General features: G+C 50.0%; 6 protein-coding genes across 6 annotated transcripts; 2 read left to right on the top strand and 4 right to left on the bottom strand.

The window, feature by feature from the left end:
* Positions 1 to 539: 539 nt before the first annotated feature.
* PV10_05951 (uncharacterized protein) lies at positions 540 to 3,549 on the bottom strand. The gene is made up of 2 exons (XM_016370689.1): positions 3,235 to 3,549; positions 540 to 3,182 (listed from the first exon to the last, which is right to left on the bottom strand). The coding sequence occupies exons 1-2, from the start codon at positions 3,367 to 3,369 to the stop codon at positions 675 to 677; spliced, it is 2,643 nt and encodes an 880-aa protein (XP_016222982.1). The 5' UTR covers positions 3,370 to 3,549; the 3' UTR covers positions 540 to 674.
* Positions 3,550 to 3,903: 354 nt separating this feature from the next.
* On the bottom strand, positions 3,904 to 5,968 carry PV10_05950 (uncharacterized protein; the record flags this gene model as incomplete). Its single annotated transcript, XM_016370688.1, has 3 exons — positions 3,904 to 4,563; positions 4,652 to 4,941; positions 5,006 to 5,968. 3 exons carry the CDS (start codon positions 5,966 to 5,968, stop codon positions 3,969 to 3,971), a joined length of 1,848 nt encoding a protein of 615 aa, XP_016222981.1. The 3' UTR covers positions 3,904 to 3,968.
* Positions 5,969 to 6,545: 577 nt separating this feature from the next.
* Positions 6,546 to 7,096, top strand: PV10_05949 (uncharacterized protein; the record flags this gene model as incomplete). Its single annotated transcript, XM_016370687.1, has 2 exons — positions 6,546 to 6,619; positions 6,682 to 7,096. 2 exons carry the CDS (start codon positions 6,546 to 6,548, stop codon positions 7,094 to 7,096), a joined length of 489 nt encoding a protein of 162 aa, XP_016222980.1.
* Positions 7,097 to 9,575: 2,479 nt separating this feature from the next.
* Positions 9,576 to 10,638, top strand: PV10_05948 (uncharacterized protein; the record flags this gene model as incomplete). The annotated part of the gene is made up of 2 exons (XM_016370686.1): positions 9,576 to 10,424; positions 10,486 to 10,638. The coding sequence occupies 2 exons, from the start codon at positions 9,576 to 9,578 to the stop codon at positions 10,636 to 10,638; spliced, it is 1,002 nt and encodes a 333-aa protein (XP_016222979.1).
* A 320-nt stretch (positions 10,639 to 10,958) lies between these two features.
* On the bottom strand, positions 10,959 to 16,648 carry PV10_05947 (uncharacterized protein). Its single transcript, XM_016370685.1, has one exon. It carries the CDS (start codon positions 16,502 to 16,504, stop codon positions 11,027 to 11,029), a length of 5,478 nt encoding a protein of 1,825 aa, XP_016222978.1. The 5' UTR covers positions 16,505 to 16,648; the 3' UTR covers positions 10,959 to 11,026.
* Positions 16,649 to 17,157: 509 nt separating this feature from the next.
* Positions 17,158 to 20,625, bottom strand: PV10_05946 (uncharacterized protein). Its single transcript, XM_016370684.1, has 4 exons — positions 19,950 to 20,625; positions 19,764 to 19,891; positions 19,338 to 19,714; positions 17,158 to 19,284 (listed from the first exon to the last, which is right to left on the bottom strand). Exons 1-4 carry the CDS (start codon positions 20,142 to 20,144, stop codon positions 17,336 to 17,338), a joined length of 2,649 nt encoding a protein of 882 aa, XP_016222977.1. The 5' UTR covers positions 20,145 to 20,625; the 3' UTR covers positions 17,158 to 17,335.

The following is a 20,625-nucleotide window of genomic DNA, read 5'->3' as shown; positions in this document are numbered from 1 at the left end:
TATGGTACTGACCTAGGTGCCTCTGGAGTAGGTCGTCCTTGGCTATAATTGCCTCCCTATCTACTTAGGCACCTAAGGTACCTAGGCGCCTAGGCGCGCAAACGCCATGGTCTTACCGCCACCCAGTCATCCAGGGGCTGATGTTGCGGCATCCAATCCCAACTGCTCCGCAGTGCCAAATGTCAGCTAGAGTGCCTTGATACTCTCTCATTCATCTTTTCCCTCCTCCATTCTGTCCCTGGATACCTGGTATAGATCAGCCTTGCGGTATTATAATTGACCTAAGCCAATCCAAGCAAATTCAGCCCCCAGTTCTCACAAGATCGTAGACATCAGACAGTGGACCCTTTGCTAACGGAAGAAATAGGCACGGCAGGTTCCTAGTTTTCACGTGGCAATTCCTAGGTAATTCTCTAATTCTCGGTTCGCGCACGGACTTGCCATCAACAGGAATACCCGGATTTAAGGCAACAACCGTGGTGGGCACGAGTTTTCAGAAAATGCGACGATGCTATCATGTCAGCTGAGTGCGTTGGTGTCCACATATTGTTTCCATTGTGTTAGCTAGTTTTGAGATTTTCCACCGCAGTTGTGATAAATGTCTCTCCAGGCTACCAGACACACGTGATGTCGTCGAGGATACATGTCTCTCGATGGCCTCTTCTTTATTGCTCTCAATCTTCGGTCAAATCACCATATTCCCACATGCCTCGACGACCAGACTTGGCCTCTTCTTGAACCGCTCGCAATTTGGTCAATGTGTCAGTTGCCTGTCGTTCCCATGCTTTGAGCTTGGTAGGCACAAGAGCCAATCCCTCTCGAACGACCTCTGCATTGATGCTTTCGTCGATCTTGGTAGATATCTTGGGATCCAGTAGTGTCACGTGCAACGTCCCTTCTTGAGAGATGTAATCCACGTTGGCAACCAGCTCTCTGCCGTCGGTCTGCTCCCCAATGAAATCGATCATGTCTCGTAGGTACTGTTCTGACGTTGGTACTTGCAAAAATGAAAGGACTGCGTCGTTGGCTTGCCCCTTGAGCTTTTGTGTTGAGAACTGTGCTTGCGTCAGAGGTCGCAGTCGGCTCCATGGAATCATCTCCGAGTTGCCATAGTCGATGTATGTTACATCCACCTTCTTGCTGTCTCTGTCCACTCGTCGAACCTTGGCGCGATACCATTCATTGTCCACCGTGAATTTTCCTGCCACCAGCTCTCCGACCTTGGGAGGGCCTGCTAGAGGCTGGTCGTTGGCCTTGTTGAGATGGAACGACCTGAACGCACTCATCAGCTCTGTCAAACCTGTCGTTCCAGATCCAATTTGCTGAATCTTGAGTTTGCCTGTCTCGTCCACGTGTGTCACCACCACATCTCGGTAGTCCTTTTTCCTAGGAGCACTCTCAGCTGAGTCCCCGTTTGTGCCATTGGTACCAGTGGCTGGGACTGCTGCTTCATCTTCCTCTGCGTCTTGGCTTGGATCCCAATCCTTCCAGATGCCCTTTCTTGCTTCTTTCGCCTTCTTCTCTGCCGCCAGGTATTCGGTGGCATTTCCGCTTTGTTCTGCCGAGTACGCATGGACTTCCGCCAGCCCTTCTTCTAGCAACGCTCGAGCAAAATTCTCCCTTCCCACAAAGAGTGAGCCGATGAAGCCTCCCACTTTGTCCGTCGTTTCGACATCGATTTCCACGTCTCGTTGCAATGTGCGGCGATTGGCGAACTCGAGCGCTTCTTGGCCAAATGGTTCTGCCGCTTCTCCGGATGGGCGAGCTGGTTTCGGCGTTCGGATACCAGAGAGGACAAATGTGAGTTTGGCATTCTCCCGTGGCACCAGCACCACAAATCGAGAAGCCGCCCGGACAAAGTCGACCACAGCAGGAACCTTCTTTTGTCGTTGCAAGACCGAGGCTTCCATCTTGGCCTTCTGTAGACTTTCCGAGTAATCTTGATATTGTTTGGCCGCTGGTGGTTTAGGGGACCACATTCCCTTCTCGTCCTTTTGAGCCGTCTCCTCTGCCAGGAGGAGAGCGTCGTAGTCTGGAGAGCGGTCGTCATCGTCTCTCCGATGCCGAACCACAGATGCGTAACCCGCCTCCACCAGAGCCAGTGCAATGTTCTTGCTCCCGACCGTGACGGTGGCTACCTCTCGCTCCTCGAAGCCTTCTGATGCAGGCTTTTTCCCGTCAATGCTGACCTTGACGTGCTTGCCAATTAGTTTTCTGCGACAGAATTCTTTGGCGTCTGCTCCAAAGGGAGCCTGTTTGGGATCTGATGGCTTAGGTTGACGAATGCTGGAGAGAGCCACCTTGCGTTCTTCGCCCGAACGTGTTCGTAGGAAGATGGTCTCAGCGTTGAGCACTCGGGATACGGTAAAGTCGGCCTCTTGCACCCCAGACGCTTTAGATGTAGTAGCACCCGTGAACACTCCGATCTTTGCGGTCTTGGCGGCGTTCTCGGCCTGTCTGAAGGCTGACATTTGGTTGCCCAGAAGCGTGACATGCTGGTCGTTGGACCTGGCCAAACCTGCTTCGAGTAGGAACTTTGCAATGTTGCCTTTGGGATGTAGGACGTTGGCAATGAGTTGGTTTTGAGGAGTTACCCCGACAAGTTCGACCTCGACCTTTCGCTGATGCAGTCTCTCTTCGACAAAGGCATGTGCTTCAGATCCACAAGGTTCTGCAGGAATTTCCTTGCCCTCTGGGGAGGTGCGTTTGGTGGCAGGAGCTCTCACGCCAGCCAGAACCAGTAGCGTCTGTAAATGTTTTGAAGGTGAGAGGATAATTCTTGCGATCAACCGATCACCAGTCAAGACTCTCTCCACAATTGCTTCCACCTTTTTGCCCTTGTATCGTTCAACGAGGGCACTGGGGTCTGCTACCTCTGACGAATTTTCTATCTGACCACCTTTGGCCCACAGCCCCAAATTGTTCGACTTTGCCTCGGACTCCAGGGATCGTAGGGAATCGAGATATGCCAAAGCACTCTCGTCGTCTTCTTTCTTGCCTGCATCTTCACGAACTTTTGCCCATCCTTGTTTGACCACGAGGTCGGGGAGTTCGGGGCCGTTGGGTAGCTTGACACGGCCGTACTCGCGCTTGGTGGAGGGAACAGCATAGAGGACTTGAAACTGAATGACTTTTCCGAGAACAAGTTCACGAATAAATTCCCGGGATTGAAAGGCAAAGGGCTGTCCATTGACGTCAGCCTTTATGAGCCTTCGAGGGCTTGTTGCGACCTACCTCGTCTCCCTCTCTCTTCAACCTTGGGGCCGAAATGTAGGCAAGAGAAAGAGTTCTTTCGGCACCTTTTTGGTTGGTGATAATCAGAGTGTCTCCAGAGAGGACACTCTTAACTCGAGCTTGTAGCAATGCCATGATAGAGGTGCAGGGACCGGGATGCAGGATGCAAGGAAGAGATGAGATACCCTAGAGGAAGACCAACAGTAGAAGAGAAGATACAGTGCGCTATGCGAGAAGCAGTTTTTGAGGAATCCAAAAGCAGAGTGCGCAATAGGAAACTGGTCAAAAAGCGGTGGACGGTGAACGAGGGGTCTGAGGTCGTGTGTTTGGGTTCTGCACCAAATGCAATTATGATGCAAAAGGTGGCATGTTTGGAGGAATTGGGTAATGGATTGATTTGTGGGGTAGATTGATTATTGATGATCAAGTGCTGTAACTCCAATACCCAAGGGTCCAAATGGACGAGGGGCACAAGGGCAGCCAGGGACTCCTCGGGCCTAGCCCTGCGCCCTAGACCTACTTTTAGAGCCTAGAAGATCTCCAGTCTTTGGCGCCTTTTAACCAATTGTTGCGCCGAAGAAGTCTGGATGGCGAACACGTGCCTGAGCTATTCTCAACTGATCACGTGTGTCTTCATGACTGGTGACAATCAGCAATGTGATCAGTCCTGTATATCAAGGCAGTCATGGTTCGCATTATATTTTTAATGTACACGAGGAGATCTATCGCCTTTATTAACTCCCACTCAGCCATGACGTATCTGCACAAAAGTCTCCAAAGTCGAATAACGACTGAAACCCATCCATCCCAGGTATTGATTCACCGCGTACTGATCGATACTGATCCATACTTGTGTCTAGAGATGTTGGCCCACATTGATTAGTGATTCTAAGCTGCGATGAGGAATGACCGTCTTTTCCCGACAGCATTAGCACCTCTCGAGCTATGACCTGTACTTCTTGCATGCTCTGTTGTGCTCGAGGCCATATTTGGGCAAGAGATTTGAGATAGCCAATCGTCATTCGAATCTGAGCTCGTGCAATAGTGAGTCTGTGCCCAGTAAAGTAGAATCTGCAGGCAGAAAGCAGCGAAATGGTACCAGTCACGACCATACATGCCACAAAAGGACTGTGAAGCCATGGTCGTGTTGGGACGGCCATGAGCTGAACCTGCCCCTCGATAGCTTTCAGACAGCGTCTGGTGTGAATGTTCTCGTACTCGACCCGATATCGAGACTTGCATTCGGGCGGTGTTGGCGTACAGCCTGAAACTGTCTCAACAGGATCGAAGTACAGTTCTGAGAAGCGTCGGTGTGCGCCAACCATTGCTCTATTGGAACAAGAGTCAGCAAAAAATCATATTGCAGACAGCAACCCGACAAGGCTTCTGGGACAGTCGAAACGGCGAGAAAACTTACGCGTGAATCGCCATTTGTGCCTGATACATGAGCTCATCAACCTCTCCACTCTTAGATATAATTTGCCGCTTCGAGTCGGGAAGAAGGAGTAGCCATCCATCGACAACTGCATCCACCTCGGCAAGTACCATCTGGGATGAGCGCTCAGAAAATTCAGATGACCCTTTCGATATTGCCGAGGAAACGCCATGGGTCGCCCCGATCAGATACGCAAACGAGGAGTAAACATAACTTTCGGCTGCAAATTCGCGAGAATTGAAATCATCCAGCGTCATTGGAAAGGGTATTACCTGTTTTCGAGGTCGCATTGTCAGTAAGTCCTGAAACAGAATTGATAGGGACTAGGAAACATACCCCGGATTCATAATCTTCTTCTTCACATGGCAACTCTGTCGTCGCCTCAATGTCACAGGTAGGAAATGTCGTGACGTGAGTCATGGCTGCGTAAAAGGCGTCTATCACATATATCGTCCACCACGTTCTTCGCCAGCTTTCCTGTAGAACCGCATCGCCATAGCAATTGGCAGCAGCGAAATGTCGATTGTGCATGCCCAGCTCCAACGCAAGATTGATAGCATTGGCCATTTCTTCACGAGATTCCGATTCTTCACCAAACCAGTACAGCGCCATGGAAGAGAGAAGATGACATTGCACCAAAAACCCATCTGGCTTCAGTGAATTTTTCTGCCTCTCGCTTCGGAGAGCTGAAGCAACGGCTTTCAGCTCACGGCAATTCTCACACTCGGCATAGAGCGACCCGATGAACTTCATCATCGCAATCAGTGGTTTTAATTTCTCGTAGTTAGCTGGGTCTGCTAAAAGCCTGGAAAAGTGCCTTTGTGGTAGAACGAAAGGATGGAGCCGTTGAAAGTACTTGTAGTAGAGGTCTAGCAAGGGATCTCCGCTCGCGTCTATGGATGTGGTCGATCCCGTTGACTCATCGGTGCTCAGGTTTGAATCCACAGAAGCCAGAGACTTATCAAACGAGAATCCGGCCAATACCGACAGGTCAGGAGCAGCATTGGTCATGGATGATGTTTGAGATCGAGACGACTCAAGGTTGATTTGTGTACTTGCAGGACGTCGTCGTTGACCTGCGGTAGCTTCACGCCGTGCAGCTAAAGCGGCGCGAGTGAGACCACCCCTGCGAGACTGTTCGTAGATGCACCATTTGCCCTCCGAAGAGCAGCGCCTGCACTGCGGCTTCTTTCCGTCACACCGTACATGCCTACTTCGGCAGGGCACGCATGCGAGAGAAACTCTAAGCGCTGCAGCTGCAGCTTGGGAAGGCGATGGCGGAGTTGGGGGAGCTTGCATTCTGTTTGGAGACTTGGTCGCCGAACGAATGAGTAGGCCGGTCGCACTCTGATATGTTCATGAGGCTTGGGTGAGAGATATTGAGAATGGTATATGGATAACCGGGGTATCATCTCCTCGGGTACTCGTGTATTACTACTCGGGTATTCGCTTAGGGCTGTCATTCGACAATCCGCTTCCGCTATCCATATTAGGCGGGATCTGCAGTGAAGTTAGAGTTCGAGCTATTGTCAGCACGGAGAGAAACCTGGCCTAAAGAAGACTAGCCTCACATACTAGTCCGAATACGGTAGTTCACACTATGAAGTACACAGTACAAATACTATTTACGGCCCAGTTGTATGAAGAATACTGACATGAAGTTGGACAAGGTGGAGTTAGTCATCGGGTACTCGTATAGATGACTCTATTCTTGATCGAATACGATTCAACATCGGCATAAGCTGCTTGGTGCTGAGAGCAGGCCACCGTGTATAAAACGAGTGAGTAATTTATCTTGTGCAAGGAATCTCACCAACCACAGCCCTCTTCGTCTAAATCTACCGTAAACAAACCAATATAAACTTGAAAACTCAACATGGCTCCCGATATGCAAATGCGCTGGCAAGACCAGAAAGTAGTGAAGAAAGATGGACTCTGGATGGTCGAAGGGTAAGTTTGTAAAGCAGGCTGGTTTGGCCCGCGGAAATAGTATACACTGACAACCAAGACAGGAGACCATTTCCTAGACTTGAACCAGTCTTCCAAGAGTCTCCAGCAAATGCCCCAAATCATTATATCCTGGCAACAAAGGTTGTTTCACCCGTCAACTCTGCCACACCACCTCATACCCATGGCGGAGCAGCAGTCACCGCCATCATGACCAAAGGGAAAATGCTCAACCAAATGGTCTGCCCATGCCATGAGCCAGATTCTCAGGGCACTGGTCCAAAGATCTATTCTGTTGGTGATTCCTGGTATGAGCCACCTGGATGTCATCACGTCCGGTCCGAAACTGTTGGCGATGAGGATGCAGAATTCACTGCCATCTTCATGGTGGAAAAAGAGACAATTGACAAGCAAGGCCTGATGGGATTGGTCGTCATTGATGCTGCGGTTGAGGAAGCAAAAAAGGCATCCGGTGCATAGCTCATCCGTGTGAGGACGCTATCCATGCTGTAAAGCAAGCATACATTTCTCAAGATCATGAACAAGAACGAAAAATATAATCAGCTCAATCATCATCTCCACTATTTCAGAGCAAAGAAAACTGAAAGCAGTACCATAATTTTGGATATTTCCCCCTTTTCTGCGGTTTCTGACGGTTTCTGTAAGCACATCATGAGACCCAAATTCCAAATGTTTGCCTAGACATCAATGTAAACCTTCACGCGATCACATTATTCAAGCCTTGTGAGGTATTCCCATCAAGTAGATGTGTCTCAAGTTCTTTCGTCAAGATGACTTGGAAAGAGGTTGTCTGACGTATGCGAGAACACGTCGGGATATCGGGTCCTGGTCTGCGTACTTGTTCACTTTTCCACTGGGAAACACGGAAGCCTAACCGGGTCGTGCGCGGAACGTGTACCTGTTCATATGTTGAACGGCAACTCGCAGATCATACCGAATTGCCAACTTCTGTACGAGTGTGCACCGATGTTGACATCGTGGGAATTCATTAGTTTCCCGTTGCATGCTGGAATGGGTTCTCATGTGTCTGGAAAGACGATTGCAATATTCTGGTCGATATGACACAATCACCATACTTTCATTATAAAGCTGCACTGCCTATACCCATGCTCGCCATGACACCACCATCATTCTCATATTCAACAACTTACAATTCATCTTTTGCAAAAAGAAATCAAACATGTCGAAGAATCTCGTGGTTATTGGGGCCGGATTTGCCGGCCTATGGAGTGCAATTGCAGCACGGAGGTTGATTCACCTTCATGGAGACGGGGCAACTGGCGTTAAGGTCACGCTTGTGGCGCCGGAACCCAGGCTGGTCGTTCGTCCACGACTTTACGAAAAGGACGCTGGTAGCATGACTGCGCCATTGACTGAGCTTTTCAATGTCATTGGGGTCAACTTTGTCCAGGGGTCCGTCGAGAAAATCAACACCGGGGCACGTAGCCTGGATGTCGTGGATTCGGCTGGAAAGCATTTCAACCTCGCCTATGACCGGCTGGTTCTGGCAGCTGGAAGCAGCTTGGTGCAGCCGAACATCCCAGGACTTCGCGAACACACATTCAATATCGATCAGCTCGAGGGAGCACAGCGCTTGGAGAATCATCTCAAAGGACTGTCTTCTCTTTCTCCAAGTACGGCTCGAAACACGGTCGTCGTCGTTGGTGGGGGCTTCACAGGCATCGAGATTGCTGCTGAGCTTCCAGCACGTCTTAGGACTATTCTGGGCGACAATGTTAAGACGCGTGTGGTCGTTGTCGAACGATCGGCCGATATTGGACCTGATCTCGGAGCAGGCCCCCGGCCAACAATCACCCAAGCATTGACAGAGATGGGGGTGGAAATCAAGACTGGATTCGGAGTCACTTCGATTGACGCCAACGGCATCGCCACATCCAGTGGGGAACGAATTGAATCTTCTACAGTGATTTGGACAGCTGGAATGGAAGCGAGTGCGCTGACGAAACAGATTGCAGGGGAAAAGGACAGACTGGGCCGAATCCATGTGGACAAGAATCTACGTGTCCCACAGTGCAAGGACGTCTTTGCCACGGGAGACACAGCCCTTGCAGCAACCGACGACGAAGGACATTTTGCAATGATGTCTTGTCAACATGCCTTGCGACTGGGCCGCAGTTCAGGACACAATGCGGCCGCCGACCTTCTTGGGGCGGAACTCCTCCCCTACTCGCAGGTCCCCTACGGAACATGCCTGGATCTCGGCCCATGGGGATCGATGGTCAGCGCTGGATGGGAGCGTCATGTCATCATATCGGGTTCGCATGCTAAGCCGATCAAGCAGCACGTCAACGGTTGTTTGATATATCCACCCAGGCCAGATATGATGGAGGCGTTTGCGCAAGCTGATCCGCAGGGGCCCTTGCCAGATTTGTCGGCCTTTGCCCCTGTTGCGGATTTATCAGCTGTTGCAAGCCTTGCATGATAGAAGGGGAGATGCAACAGGGTACCTAACTAGATCACTCATTTAAGTATATGTCCAATGATATATGATTGCGACTGTTCGGAGAACAGCGGCCAGTTCGAGGGGCGCTGAATCCCGTGACATTCTTTGAGCATCAATCCCGTATAATTCGCTCCTGCTGTTAATTACGATCTCTCGACTCCGCTCCTTCCTCTTTTGGCCCTTATCGTCACTTATCCAAATGGGGAAAGGACCATTCAAATCTGGATGGGAAAGAGCGACTTGATACTGGGTTTCAACTTTGAGCTGCTTCTTCTGAACCTTGCTTCTCTGGTTATCTCAAACTTCAAATGATTCTACGACTATCGTCTCAAAATTTCTGACTTTGTTACTGTTCGATCCCTGAAAGTTGTCGATGAGCCTTTCTCGTGTTTTAGCTTCTCACACCCCTTTCTCCTCAGCCTCGTTTGTTCGCAACGTGCCCGCTTATCCACCCCCTACTCAAGATAACTCATCATGGCGGCCTCAGTATCAACACATCGTAAAGGCATCATTGGCTCACCTGAGTCCTCATCATTCTGGCTCTATGACTCGGTCGCTGGCTTTGATCTGACACACCCACCTACCCCAACCACTGCTTCGGAGGATCCTAGTGTCACTATCAAAACTGACACCCAGCCTGTGAAAATCTCCACCAAGAAGTCTGCTCTGGTTGTGATTGACATGCAGAACTTCTTCCTCTCACCATCTTTGGGACGTCCGACTACATCCAAAGGTTTACAGGCTCAGGCTCAACTCCTCCAGTATGCCATTCCTGCTGCTCGAAAGGCTGGCATTCGTATCATTTGGTTGAACTGGGGTCTCACCGATGAAGAAGTGACACAAATGCCACCGTCAACCTTGCGTGCCTTTGGTTTCGAGACAGTTCCCGCCAACGAGTTTGAGACGTGGAAGAATGTGAAAGCCAAGCAAGCGGCCATCGATTCTCACGGCGTCAATCAAGGGTGTGAGAATATCTCACTTGAGATAGATCCTAAGATTGAGACTTCAGGAAAGAACCCAAGGATCTACAAAGGTTTGGGTTCAGACATTGGAGATGTTATGGACGAGTCTGGGAAAATCGTCAAAGGTGGAAGATTGTTGATGAGAGACACCTGGAATGCTGACCTGACTCCTGAACTGAGGGCTGCGTATGAAGAAGGTATGAATGCCCCAGTCCCAGACGTGTGGATTCATAAGAATCGTATGTCTGGAATGTGGGGTTCCGGTACCAACTGTACCGATTTTCTGGACAAGGAGGGTATCAAGACACTTCTATTTGCTGGTGTCAATACGGATCAGTGCGTCGGCGGAACGCTACAAGACGTAAGTTGAGCCCTACCGCCCTACCGCCCTCCTCAATATCTACTCATTTATACTGGTATAGGCATTCAGCAAAGGCTTTGACATTTTGCTGCTGTCCGATGGATGTGGAACTACGAGTCCTGACAGCAGTCAGGATTGCATCGAATTCAACTCGGCCAAAACCTGGGGTTTCTGTACTTCTTGCAAGGATTTCGCTGTAGGTGTGGGAATTTAATGGAAACGGTAGCTTTCGTTTCTAGTATGTCTGGACTATCTATCCTAGCGACCTTCTCTCAAGATATGTCAAATGATCTTGCCATCTTCCGTATATTTCTCTGAAAGCTTTTCCCTCAAGGTGCCAATTATAGCGTCTCAGACACGATTCCCTTACAATCTCAGCATATCATATGACTTTCCACTTTTTAAACCCAGGGATAAAGTCCACCATGCTTCCAGATAACGCAAACAGCTCCCTCTCTGTAACCTTCGAACTCCAACCCCTTTATTTTGTTCGCCTCTATATCCATCACAACTCCAAACCCCATCCTATCCCATCCCATGCCCGCCTCTTATTATCCTATTTATAATCTTCCTCATCCACATTCCCATCCTCCCCTTCCTCATCATTTCGACTTCCATGTATGATACTCCGCGCCGGGATTCGCCGGCCGAGTATCTGGCGCTCCACCTTCAAATGGCCTATCACCTAGCCCAGGTCCATCAATAGAAGGAGGAGGTCTCCCTGGTGCTGATGCTGATGCTGATGCTGATGCTGAAGTGGATGGTTCCGAACGGCGTGGAATGCGACTTTGGCTACGACTCTGGTCGTGACCGGCGCGGCTAGTCGTACTAGCCCCACGTCCGCGTCCGCGTCCGCGTCCACGTCCACGGCCTTGAGTTTGATTTTGGCTCTGGCTCTGACTGGCGCTGGCGTCGCGGCTGGTACCGGCACTGACACTGCCGTTGCCGTTGGAACTACCGCCTCGTCCGCGTCCACGACTTTGACTGCGACTCATGCTATCGGAATGAGATCCTCGATGAGATCCCCTTGTATTTGTATTTGTACCTGTACCTGTACCTGTACCTGTACCTGCGGGTGTGGGTGTGGGTGTGGGTGTGGGTGTGGTAGAAGACGTCTTCGACTTTGTGTCCTCAGCGTGAGTTTGTGGCGGTGCGAACATGCTAGCCCCGAGACCCTTGGGGGTCGTGGAGGTCTTGGGGGCAGCTTGAGGATCCTTACCCTGTGGTTCTGGACGTGGTGCGAATTGGCTGGCTTCAAGACCCTTAGGTGCCTTGGGGCCTTGAGATTGACTATCTCCTAGAGGAGTCGTTGATGTCGCTTTGGGTTGTGGGCTGTCCTGTTGAGTTTGTGGCCGCGCAAACATGCTAGCCTCAAGACCCTTAGAGGTCTTGGGGGTCTTTGGGTTCGGAGAGTCCTTAGCTTGTGGTTCCGGACGTGGCGCAAACATGCTCGCTTCAAGACCCTTGGGTGTTTTGGATGTTTGAGGGTGGTCTTCCAGGGCGGTGGATTGAGATGTTGCGGTTGAGTCCTCACTCTGAGCTTGTGGCCGCGCAAATATGCTAGCTTCAAGGCCCTTAGGAGCCTTCGGTTTCGAAACTCCCGACGCCGTAGAACTCTTCTCTGGAGTGCCCTGTGGCTCTTGACCCTTGGGATCCTTCTCTTGAATTTCCTTCGGAGCCCACATACTAGCCCCAAGGCCCTTGGAAGTCTTTGGACCGTGTGAAGCTTGAGAAGCTTCATGTCCCGATGTGGTGGGCGTCTTGTTGGAAGAGTCTTCTAGTTTTTTGACCATGTTATCCTCGCCTGGGGTTTCTGGTGGAGCCCACATACTATCTTCAAGACCTTGAGGGGTCTTTGGAGTCTTAGGAGGCTTCTTTGAAGTGTCTTTTGAAGTGTCCTCGGAGGCTTGATCCTGAGAATCTTCCGTTTGAGGTTCTGTCCGGGCCCACATACTAGCTTCAAGACCCTTGGGAGTCTTTGCAGAACCCTTCTCTGAATCGTCTTCAGGTTTCTTGGACTGTATATGCTCTTCCTGAACTTCTTTCGGGGCGTGCATACTTGCTCCAAGCCCCTTTTTAGCAGTTTTTGGAGGTTTATTAGCATCCTCTGTTGTCATAGAAGCCTTCTTCAAATCGTCTTCCAGGCTCTTTGCCTGTAAATACTCCTCTCGAATTTCTTTCGGCGCAAACTGACTGGCTTCGAGACCTTTCGGGATCTTTGGAGTTTTAGGAACGTCCTCGGATGTGGTGGCGGCGTCCTTCTTGAGAATGTCTTCCGGCTTCTTCGCCTGTAAATACTCGTCTCGAATTTCTTTCGGCGCAAATTGGCTCGCCTCAAGTCCCTTGGAAGTCTTTTTGACTTGGAGGGTATCAAGATCTTTGGGAGTGGGCTTCTCAGCCTTGGATGCTTCCTCTTGAACTTCTTTCGGGGCGTATATACTAGCTTCAAGACCCTTGGGAATCTTTGCAGGACCTTTCTCTGAATTGTCTTCGGCCTTATTTGCCTGTAAATACTCATCTCGAATTTCTTTCGGCGCAAATTGACTGGCCTCTAGCCCTCTAGGGGTCTTCGAAGTTTGAGGGGTATCCGTAGGTTTGGTGGAAGTCTTCTCATCCTTGGATCCCTTTCCTTGAAGTTCTTTCGGGGCATGTATACTAGCTTCGAGCCCTTTAGCCTGGGAGACTTTCGGTTCAGCAGTAGGCGTTGGGGTTTCAGTAGCCTTTGGAACTGCTGCTGGAGCCCACATACTGCTCTCAAGTCCTTTAGGCTTGGAGTCCTGTGGTGTTTCAGCGGAGGGCTCAGATGGCTCAGGCGTCTTGGGGGCGAATATACTGGCCTCAAGTCCTTTAGGAGTCTTTGGCTTTGGTGCTTGCGGGGTGTCCACTGGCGGTTTGGAAGTTGCCTTCTTGACCTCCTCCGGTTCCTCTCTTTGAGGTTCTTTTCGGGGAGCGTATATACTTGCTTCGAGCCCTCTAGGCGTCTTTTTGACTTGAGGAGTATCCACGGGCGATGAGGTAGAGGCCTTCTTTGCCTCCTTAGATTCCTCTTCTTCTTGAGGTTCCTTCGGGGCCCACATACTAGCTTCCAGCCCTTTAGGCGTCTTTGGGCCTTGCGACTCAATGGAGGGCTCCGGTGGCTCAGTAGATTCCGACGATGCTGCCTTTGGAGCCCACATACTAGCTTCTAGCCCTTTAGAAGTCTTTGGAGTTTCTGGTTCAGTGGAGGGCGTAGATTTCTCTGCGGCTTCCGAGTCCACTGCTGCTGGAGCCCATCGACTACTTTCGAGACCTTTGTCCTTGGGCTTTTGCTCTTCGGTGGAGGGCTTGGGGGACTCAGCAATTTCTGACATCGCTGTTGCTGGAGCAGACGGATTGCTCTCTAGTTCCTCTTTATCCTCTTTCTCAGAGCCCGCTCTTTGAGGTGCAGGCTCTTCAACAGCGGCCGGAATAGATTTGGTTGATACGGTGCTCTCATCAGCAGACGATGAAATTGCTGTTGGTGTCGGTTCAGGTGAAGGAATTGATGTCTTATCATCACCTGATTGTTGAGAGGAAGCAACCGATACTTCCTTTTCCTCCACGTCTGATCTCGTCTCTGATTCAATCGGTTGCCCACTCGGCTCCAGCGACGACTGCGAACTTTCTACATGGGCATCATCCTGTGTAGGAGGGAACTTGACCTTGATGGATCTTGTTCGGTCTCCAGCTTCAACAGCAGCCACACGGATGATATCATCATCCAAGCTGAGGGATTTCGCTGTTGTTGGACTCTCTGGATTGGGCGGCGCATCTGGTAGGTCGCGAACGCGCTCGGCGTTTCTTTTAATGTCTGCCTCGTTGAACCCACTTCCAGTCTCAAAGACATATGGTTCAGCGGTCGTTGGACCTTCGGGGCTTGATGACCATTCCTGCGCGAAGAAGGAAGTTTCTTCTGGAGAGAAGCTCTCGGCTTGTTGTTCGACCTGGTCATAAATAGGCGTTGTCGATACGGCTGCCGTCTGTCTCAGCAGGGCGTTTTCAGCTTCCAATTCTGCAATCCGACTGTCATATCGGGCATGGAGTTGCTCTAGAAGAGAATTGGTCTCTTTCAGCTGTTCTTTCGAGGCGACGGCGCTCGCGTTCTCAGCTTCCAATTCTGAAATCCGACTTTGGTAATCGGTGGAGAGTTTTTCAAGCTGTGAATTGGTCTCTTTAAGCTGTTCGTTCGAAGCGATAGCGCCATCCAGCTGGGCTTTATACCCAGTGACGCGTTCTTTCTCTGCCTCAAGGACCTCAGGTTCGATCATACGTTGGCCTGCAGCTTGACTGGCTTGCAGATCGGCCTCTTTTTGTTGGAGCTGAGCAGTCAGCGTCTCGACCTCGCTGTTGTGACTCTTCCTCTGCTTCTTGAGCTCTTCAACTTCTTTCTGAACCCTCTTGTTCTCAGCCGTTTGCACTGAATTTACCCGGATTTGACGATTGAGACTTGCTTGTGCCTCACGTAGTTCACCCTCGAGCTTTTCCTTATCCGAGTTGAGATTCTCGGCTGCGTTCTTGTCAGACTGGAGGGAGGTGATTTCTTTCTCCAGTTGTGTGTATTTTTGAGAGAGGATCCCTTGCTCGAGTTTTGCATCTTTATTCTTTTCCTCGAGTGTCTTGATCTGGTGCTCAAGAGCTGATAACTCGGACGAGTTCTTATTTAGAACATCGTCCTTGTCCTTGAGTTGGCGCTTTTGTCGTTGGAAGTCAGCGAGAAGTGAGGAATTGGACTTGTCGGATGCCTCGAGTTTCTTCTGCAAGTCGGCGATTTCGGTTCTCAGAGTCGCAGTTTCGTCGTTGGACTGCAGCCCTTCCAATGCCTTTTCCTTCTTCTGCGCAGATGCCTTGTACACATTAAGCTGATCTTCGCGCTGTTTGAGCTCGCGAGTCAATTTTGTCTTGGCTTGTTCCAACTCACGCCTTGACTTGGTCTCCTTCTCGAGCGATGCGGCACAGGCCTGATGTTTTCCTCTGGTGATCTTGTGGGTCGCCCTCTCATCATCAAATTTCTTTTGCGCTTGCTCGAGCGAAAGAGATCTCCGTGCAAGACGATTCTCAACATGTTGATGAGACCCTTTGACCTTGGCGAGTTCCTCTTGCAACGTGATCACGTCGGATTGAACAGCGTCGAGCTCACTTTGTTTCGCTTCTAGCTCTTCACGTACATATTGACCATCTGTCTGTGCATGGCTATCGGTCGTGGAACCGGCAGCTTGCTCTTTGTCTAGTGTCTGCAACCGCTTGATGATGGATTCTTTGTGTTGAAGCTCAGAGTGAAGCTTCTTGCCCGACTCCGATTGTCGGCTGTACATTTTCTCCAGATTCACCCGCGATTCCAGAACACTATTGTGTCGGGAGTTCAATTCTTCGTTGGATGACTTCAATTGCTCAATGGAGAACTTCAGGTGCCTGAGCTCCATCTCAAGATTGTTGTTGGACGACTCTAAATGCGAAACCTTTTCACCTGCTGTCCGGGCACCTTCTCTGTGTATCAAGACATCTCCTTGGAGTGTTTTGATCCGGTCGGTGTAGATTTGGACTTGAGCATCGCGGCTGTTGTTTGACGATAGGTGTAAAACGTACTTCACAGCCAGTATTGCGGCAAGTATTAGAACAGTGGGATACAAGTCCACTGGCCTAGGGATCCAGGATCGGCTTGGTTGGGCCGGCTCGCGTTCGATGCTAGGGAAGTCATCCTCCAGAAGAATCTGTTCTTGAGGGGATGTAACAACGCCCTCCTTGTGAATGTTGATCCTTGGGGCTTCATATATAACGGGACAGAGTGGGAGGAAGATGGCCTGTTGGATAGGACGAAGCCTACAGCTGTTCACCAGGAACGAAGAGGAGGCTAAGTCATTGAGCGAAGGATGGACGTCAATGACATCGACCCAGTCTGAGGTTTGGTACGGCAAGGTCGGGACCTGGACCTCAACCACACGGGGTGTTATAGTTGGCGATAAGGTCAGAGTGTTGGACCCCTGGAGAGCATTTCTTAGCTGAAGCCTTGGCAAGAGGCCCAGCAAGGTGGCGATGCCGATGACAACGAAGTGGAGGAGTATCATGTTGGCGACTTGAGGGCATGCGCGTAGGTGATTAGAGGACGAGTACGGTCTGTTTCTTTGACAGGTGGGTTAAAGAGTGGCAAGGAAAAGGAGTGTGCTGCTTTTGTCGGGTACGAAATATCTATAATCGTCAATAAAAGACTGCGATAGAAGCTTACCATGATGCTGAAGCTACCTTTTCTTGTACCTGTCTTGTACCGTCTGTTGGGAAGGCTGTTTGTGTGTAGAAGACAAAGCAGGGGAGATGCAGATTACCAGATCCGGCACAAAGACCTGGTCAAACTTGCGACGGGAGGGAGAAGATGGTGTTTTCTTTGTGACAAATGCGGTATTGTGAGTATGGATGAATGGCAATCAATTCAGTTGTTTTGAAGCTGAGTCTGATTTTGCTCATGAATATGTGTGAAAAGCAGTTTGGGAGAATGTGTGAAAGGGAAGGACTGCGAGGTCTGGCAGAGAAAAAAAACAATCAGCAGAAGAAGCGCAGTGAAGTACCAACATGGAATTCAGAAAATTCACTACTTCCATGAGTCCATCTGCGTTGCGATGGGTGGGCCAATGGAAGAATGAATCTATAGCAAGGAAAGTGAGGACAGCGCGAGTAAAGGATTCTGTTCGCCGGTTCTGTTCACCCATGGCAGACTAGAGCGTAGATTGAAAGTAGTTTTCATGTTTCTGGGAGAATCAAGGGTATATTGTATTGTACATTCAGAGCTCCAAGTGTTGCCGGCATGATCAACATGTTCAACTCTGCTCCAAATAATGATCAACTGGCTGTTAACAATCGAAATGGACATTCGTCAGAATCAAATTGATTCCATTCTATTGATTTCATTGCTGTGGCATCATGGCTTCGTTCATGTTGTCTCCGATAATGAAATCATTGAAGCCTTGCTGGCCAAAGTCGGCCCAATCCCATTCAAAGGTCATAGGCATCTGCCACAGATCCTGAGGGACAAACGGTTGTTGAAATGAGCCTACATTGAGAGGCGACATTTCTGAGACGGCAGAATTCGCACCAGAGCCAAGGGTTGCCTGGGGAAGCATATCGAGGTATTCGCTGTCAAAATTATTCATGTTGACATATTGAGAAGCTGAGTTCATTCCGCTGGTATTGATATTATTGCTCATTGGTGTGTTTCCCCGATTTTGTGCGGCGGCATTCGATCCAGTGCGCGGCGAGTTCCCAGCACCACTCGTTCGTCTTGACCGTGCCAGATTGCCGTTGAGCTGTGCTTGGACCTGGGCCATGGCAGACTGATTGACCCGAAGAACTTCCTCGGGGACGAGCCTTCGTTTTCGCTTGGAGCCTTCTGTTTCAGCCTTGTCAATGACCACTCTTGCAATACGGGCAAACTCTCCGCAAACGGTCAACATGCGATTGAGTGAGCCTGTGTCCTCTTCTCGCGAGATGTTGGTTAGGAAAGTGACCACCAAGTCCATCAATTTGATATCAGCTCGGGCTCGAGTGTCCTGAGGATTTTGTAGAATGTTGGCAAATAACGTCACCAGTGCAGACACGGGGAAGTATAGCACAAGCCAGACACATGCGAAGTCACCTTGTGGTATGTATTTGATGAGGTGGATTGAAGCACGAGCTGCAGAAACGCAAAGTGCGGCGGAGGAAAAGACTCGAGGGTTCAGTGGGCGGGTATTGAGCCCTTGAATAGCATATTCGGATAAGCGGCTGGTCCAGTAGCCATGGTGGACTGACATGCGATGGATGGTTGTTAAACAGTTGTAGTATGAGAAATGCAGGACGACAATGTGAAGGATAAGAGGAGTGTGTTCAGTCTTGATTTCATGTTCAGGGCGGAAGTCGATAGGGATGCTGTCTTTCCAGGCTTCGAGTTCCTTGTCAAGTTCGCCGATCGTATTGAGCAACTCGCCATCGCTCTGCTTTGAGGCCTGGACGGAATATAGTTGACGATAAACTTTGCTAGAAATGATGGCGAATTCGCACATGAGGCGGAAGAGGTTGATCTTGCCTTTGCCATCGGCGAGGGGGACATTGCCAATATTGTCAGGAGGGTCCTCGGAAGGGAGTTCAACATTCATATCGTCATCGTCCTGGGCAGGAGGTCGACCTGCTCGGAGACAAGTGTCTTTGTCGAGGAGATATGCGATCCAAAACACTCTCTTGCGTTGTTCCACCTCGATCGGGTTGAGATTGAAAGCTGCTCCACGTTTATGGAGGCCAATAGTATGAGAACATCGAATGGCAGCGGCGATGAGGAAGAAGGATGGTTGCGGGTTCGGAGTACCTTGCAAAAACAAAGCCATGCCTAACAATGCCTGGACGCTGAGAAGATCTGTGTTCCTCATAGTGAGTTCGGTAATGACACCCATGGCGTTTTTCAAATACAACCAGGCTTTCTGATCATCTTCCTGTGGTACGACGTTGCTCATGACTCGGATACGATAGGCAATGGCCAAGGCGACATTGATGCTAGCCCACCAACCACTACCTTCGTATGGATCCTTGGAATACTGCTTCTCGACCAGATGCATAAATGTGGGCTCGTGGAACAAGGGAAACATGCAGTTGAAATTTTCGAAGAAGTCCTTGAAGAGGGACATGGCCTCATCCTTGGGAGGGAGTGGTTTGAAAACTCGACGCACAAAAATGTCGCCAAAGATTTCTGGTTTCCAATATTGCCATTTGTTGTCTTCTTCGTTGACGGCGTTTTGGATGGTTTCTTGGAAAGAGGCATCTCCAGTCTTCTGATTGACCCATTCGATGCCTTTGGAGGAGAAAATGGAAAATGCCGAGGAGGAGCCTAAGCGAAAAGTCAGTGAGGGCAAGGAAGGGGGTTTCTTTAAGACCACAGACCAATATATCTCGTTTCGCCAATATTGTTGGTGACAAGAGAGCACATGGCTTCGGACAGGTTCTCGACTTCGGATGATTTTAGTTTGTCGCTGTCGGAACTTGGGGATGTGACAGTATCACGAGGGGTAGTATTGGTGTCTGTCTGAGAGCTTGGTCTGGGGGAGCTTTCTGATTGTGAATTGACGCCTATCCTTGACGGGGCGGGAGATGATGTTCTGGCAGTAGCATTCTCTCTGGACGAAGCCTTTTCGGCCAGTCGTTTCTCGAGAGTACCAAGATCTGTCCTTCCAGCCTCTTCTTCGGTGAGGAGACCTGACATGCGCAATAAGGATTCCATGCGACCCAGGCGATTCTCTAACCCTTCGATATATTTTGCGCTGCAATATATGTTAGGAATGGAAGAGAGGGTATGGGAGAAACACATGCCCTTTGGGAGGATTGCGCTTCTTCTCAACTTGAGTGAAGATACACTCGGTCTTGTAATTGATACAATGGCCACATTTGGGCATTTTGCCGTCGCATTTGATCTTTTTCTTGCGACACATATCGCACGCCTGTTGTGGCATGAGAATTAGGTCAGAGCAAAGGGGAGAGGGAGAAAGATAAACCTACCCTTGCGATACGACGTCGCTTTGGATCTGAATCATCGAAACCACCATCGAGATCTCCAAAGTAGTGACCGGCAGGCAATGTGGCGGGTATCGGACTTCCATCAGCGTTGTAGGCACCAAATATCTGTGGGGGCTGTTGTGAGATGTACTGGGACATGTCGAAGCCCATGGTGTCTAGACTGCCCCGATGGTCCATGACGGTGGTAGGGTGGGTTATCGTTAGGTTCCGCTGGAAGAGGTAGTGGGCAAGCAGGTCGAGTAGACAGGTGGTAGGAGAGGTAGACCAATCAGCTCATGGTTTGGCCGGGGGATCGCTGGAGGAGCAGGCTATCAAGAGGAAGGTGGAAGCGGGCGACAAGTGAATGGTAGTGAATATGTATGGCGGAGGATAGAGGGAGCGACGTGGACAGTGGAATGGATGCTGTCAAGGCAACTCGAAGAGAGAAGAATGGCCCGATGGGACGATAGGAGTAGTAATTGATGGCTGTGATTAAGGACAAAACACTGAGGAGAATATGAAGCAATGAAAGTGTATCAGAAGGTGTTCAAAAGCCAGAGAGGACCAAGACCAGGACAAGAGATCGAGAGGTATTGGTAAGGTGAGGTGAGGTGCGTGCGGACGAGCAAATTGTTCCGACGAGATGAGAATCTGGAGGAAAGCATGGATCATGTTGAAA

This window comes from Exophiala mesophila, assembly GCF_000836275.1.
Source record: "Exophiala mesophila strain CBS 40295 unplaced genomic scaffold supercont1.4, whole genome shotgun sequence".
NCBI lineage: Eukaryota > Fungi > Ascomycota > Eurotiomycetes > Chaetothyriales > Herpotrichiellaceae > Exophiala > Exophiala mesophila.
The sequence above is the reverse complement of the archived record's forward strand: the minus strand, read 5'-3'. Positions and strand labels throughout refer to the sequence as shown.

Coding starts and splice junctions, on each gene's coding strand:
- PV10_05951 (XM_016370689.1), bottom strand. CDS start 3,369: ATGGCATTGCTACAAGCTCGAGTTAAGAGTGTCCTCTCTGGAGACACT. Junction 3,183..3,234: donor TGAAGAGAGAGGGAGACGAG/GTAGGTCGCAAC, acceptor GTCAATGGACAG/CCCTTTGCCTTTCAATCCCG.
- PV10_05947 (XM_016370685.1), bottom strand. CDS start 16,504: ATGATACTCCTCCACTTCGTTGTCATCGGCATCGCCACCTTGCTGGGC.
- PV10_05946 (XM_016370684.1), bottom strand. CDS start 20,144: ATGGACCATCGGGGCAGTCTAGACACCATGGGCTTCGACATGTCCCAG. Junction 19,892..19,949: donor AGCGACGTCGTATCGCAAGG/GTAGGTTTATCT, acceptor ATGCCACAACAG/GCGTGCGATATGTGTCGCAA. Junction 19,285..19,337: donor TGGCGAAACGAGATATATTG/GTCTGTGGTCTT, acceptor CTTTTCGCTTAG/GCTCCTCCTCGGCATTTTCC.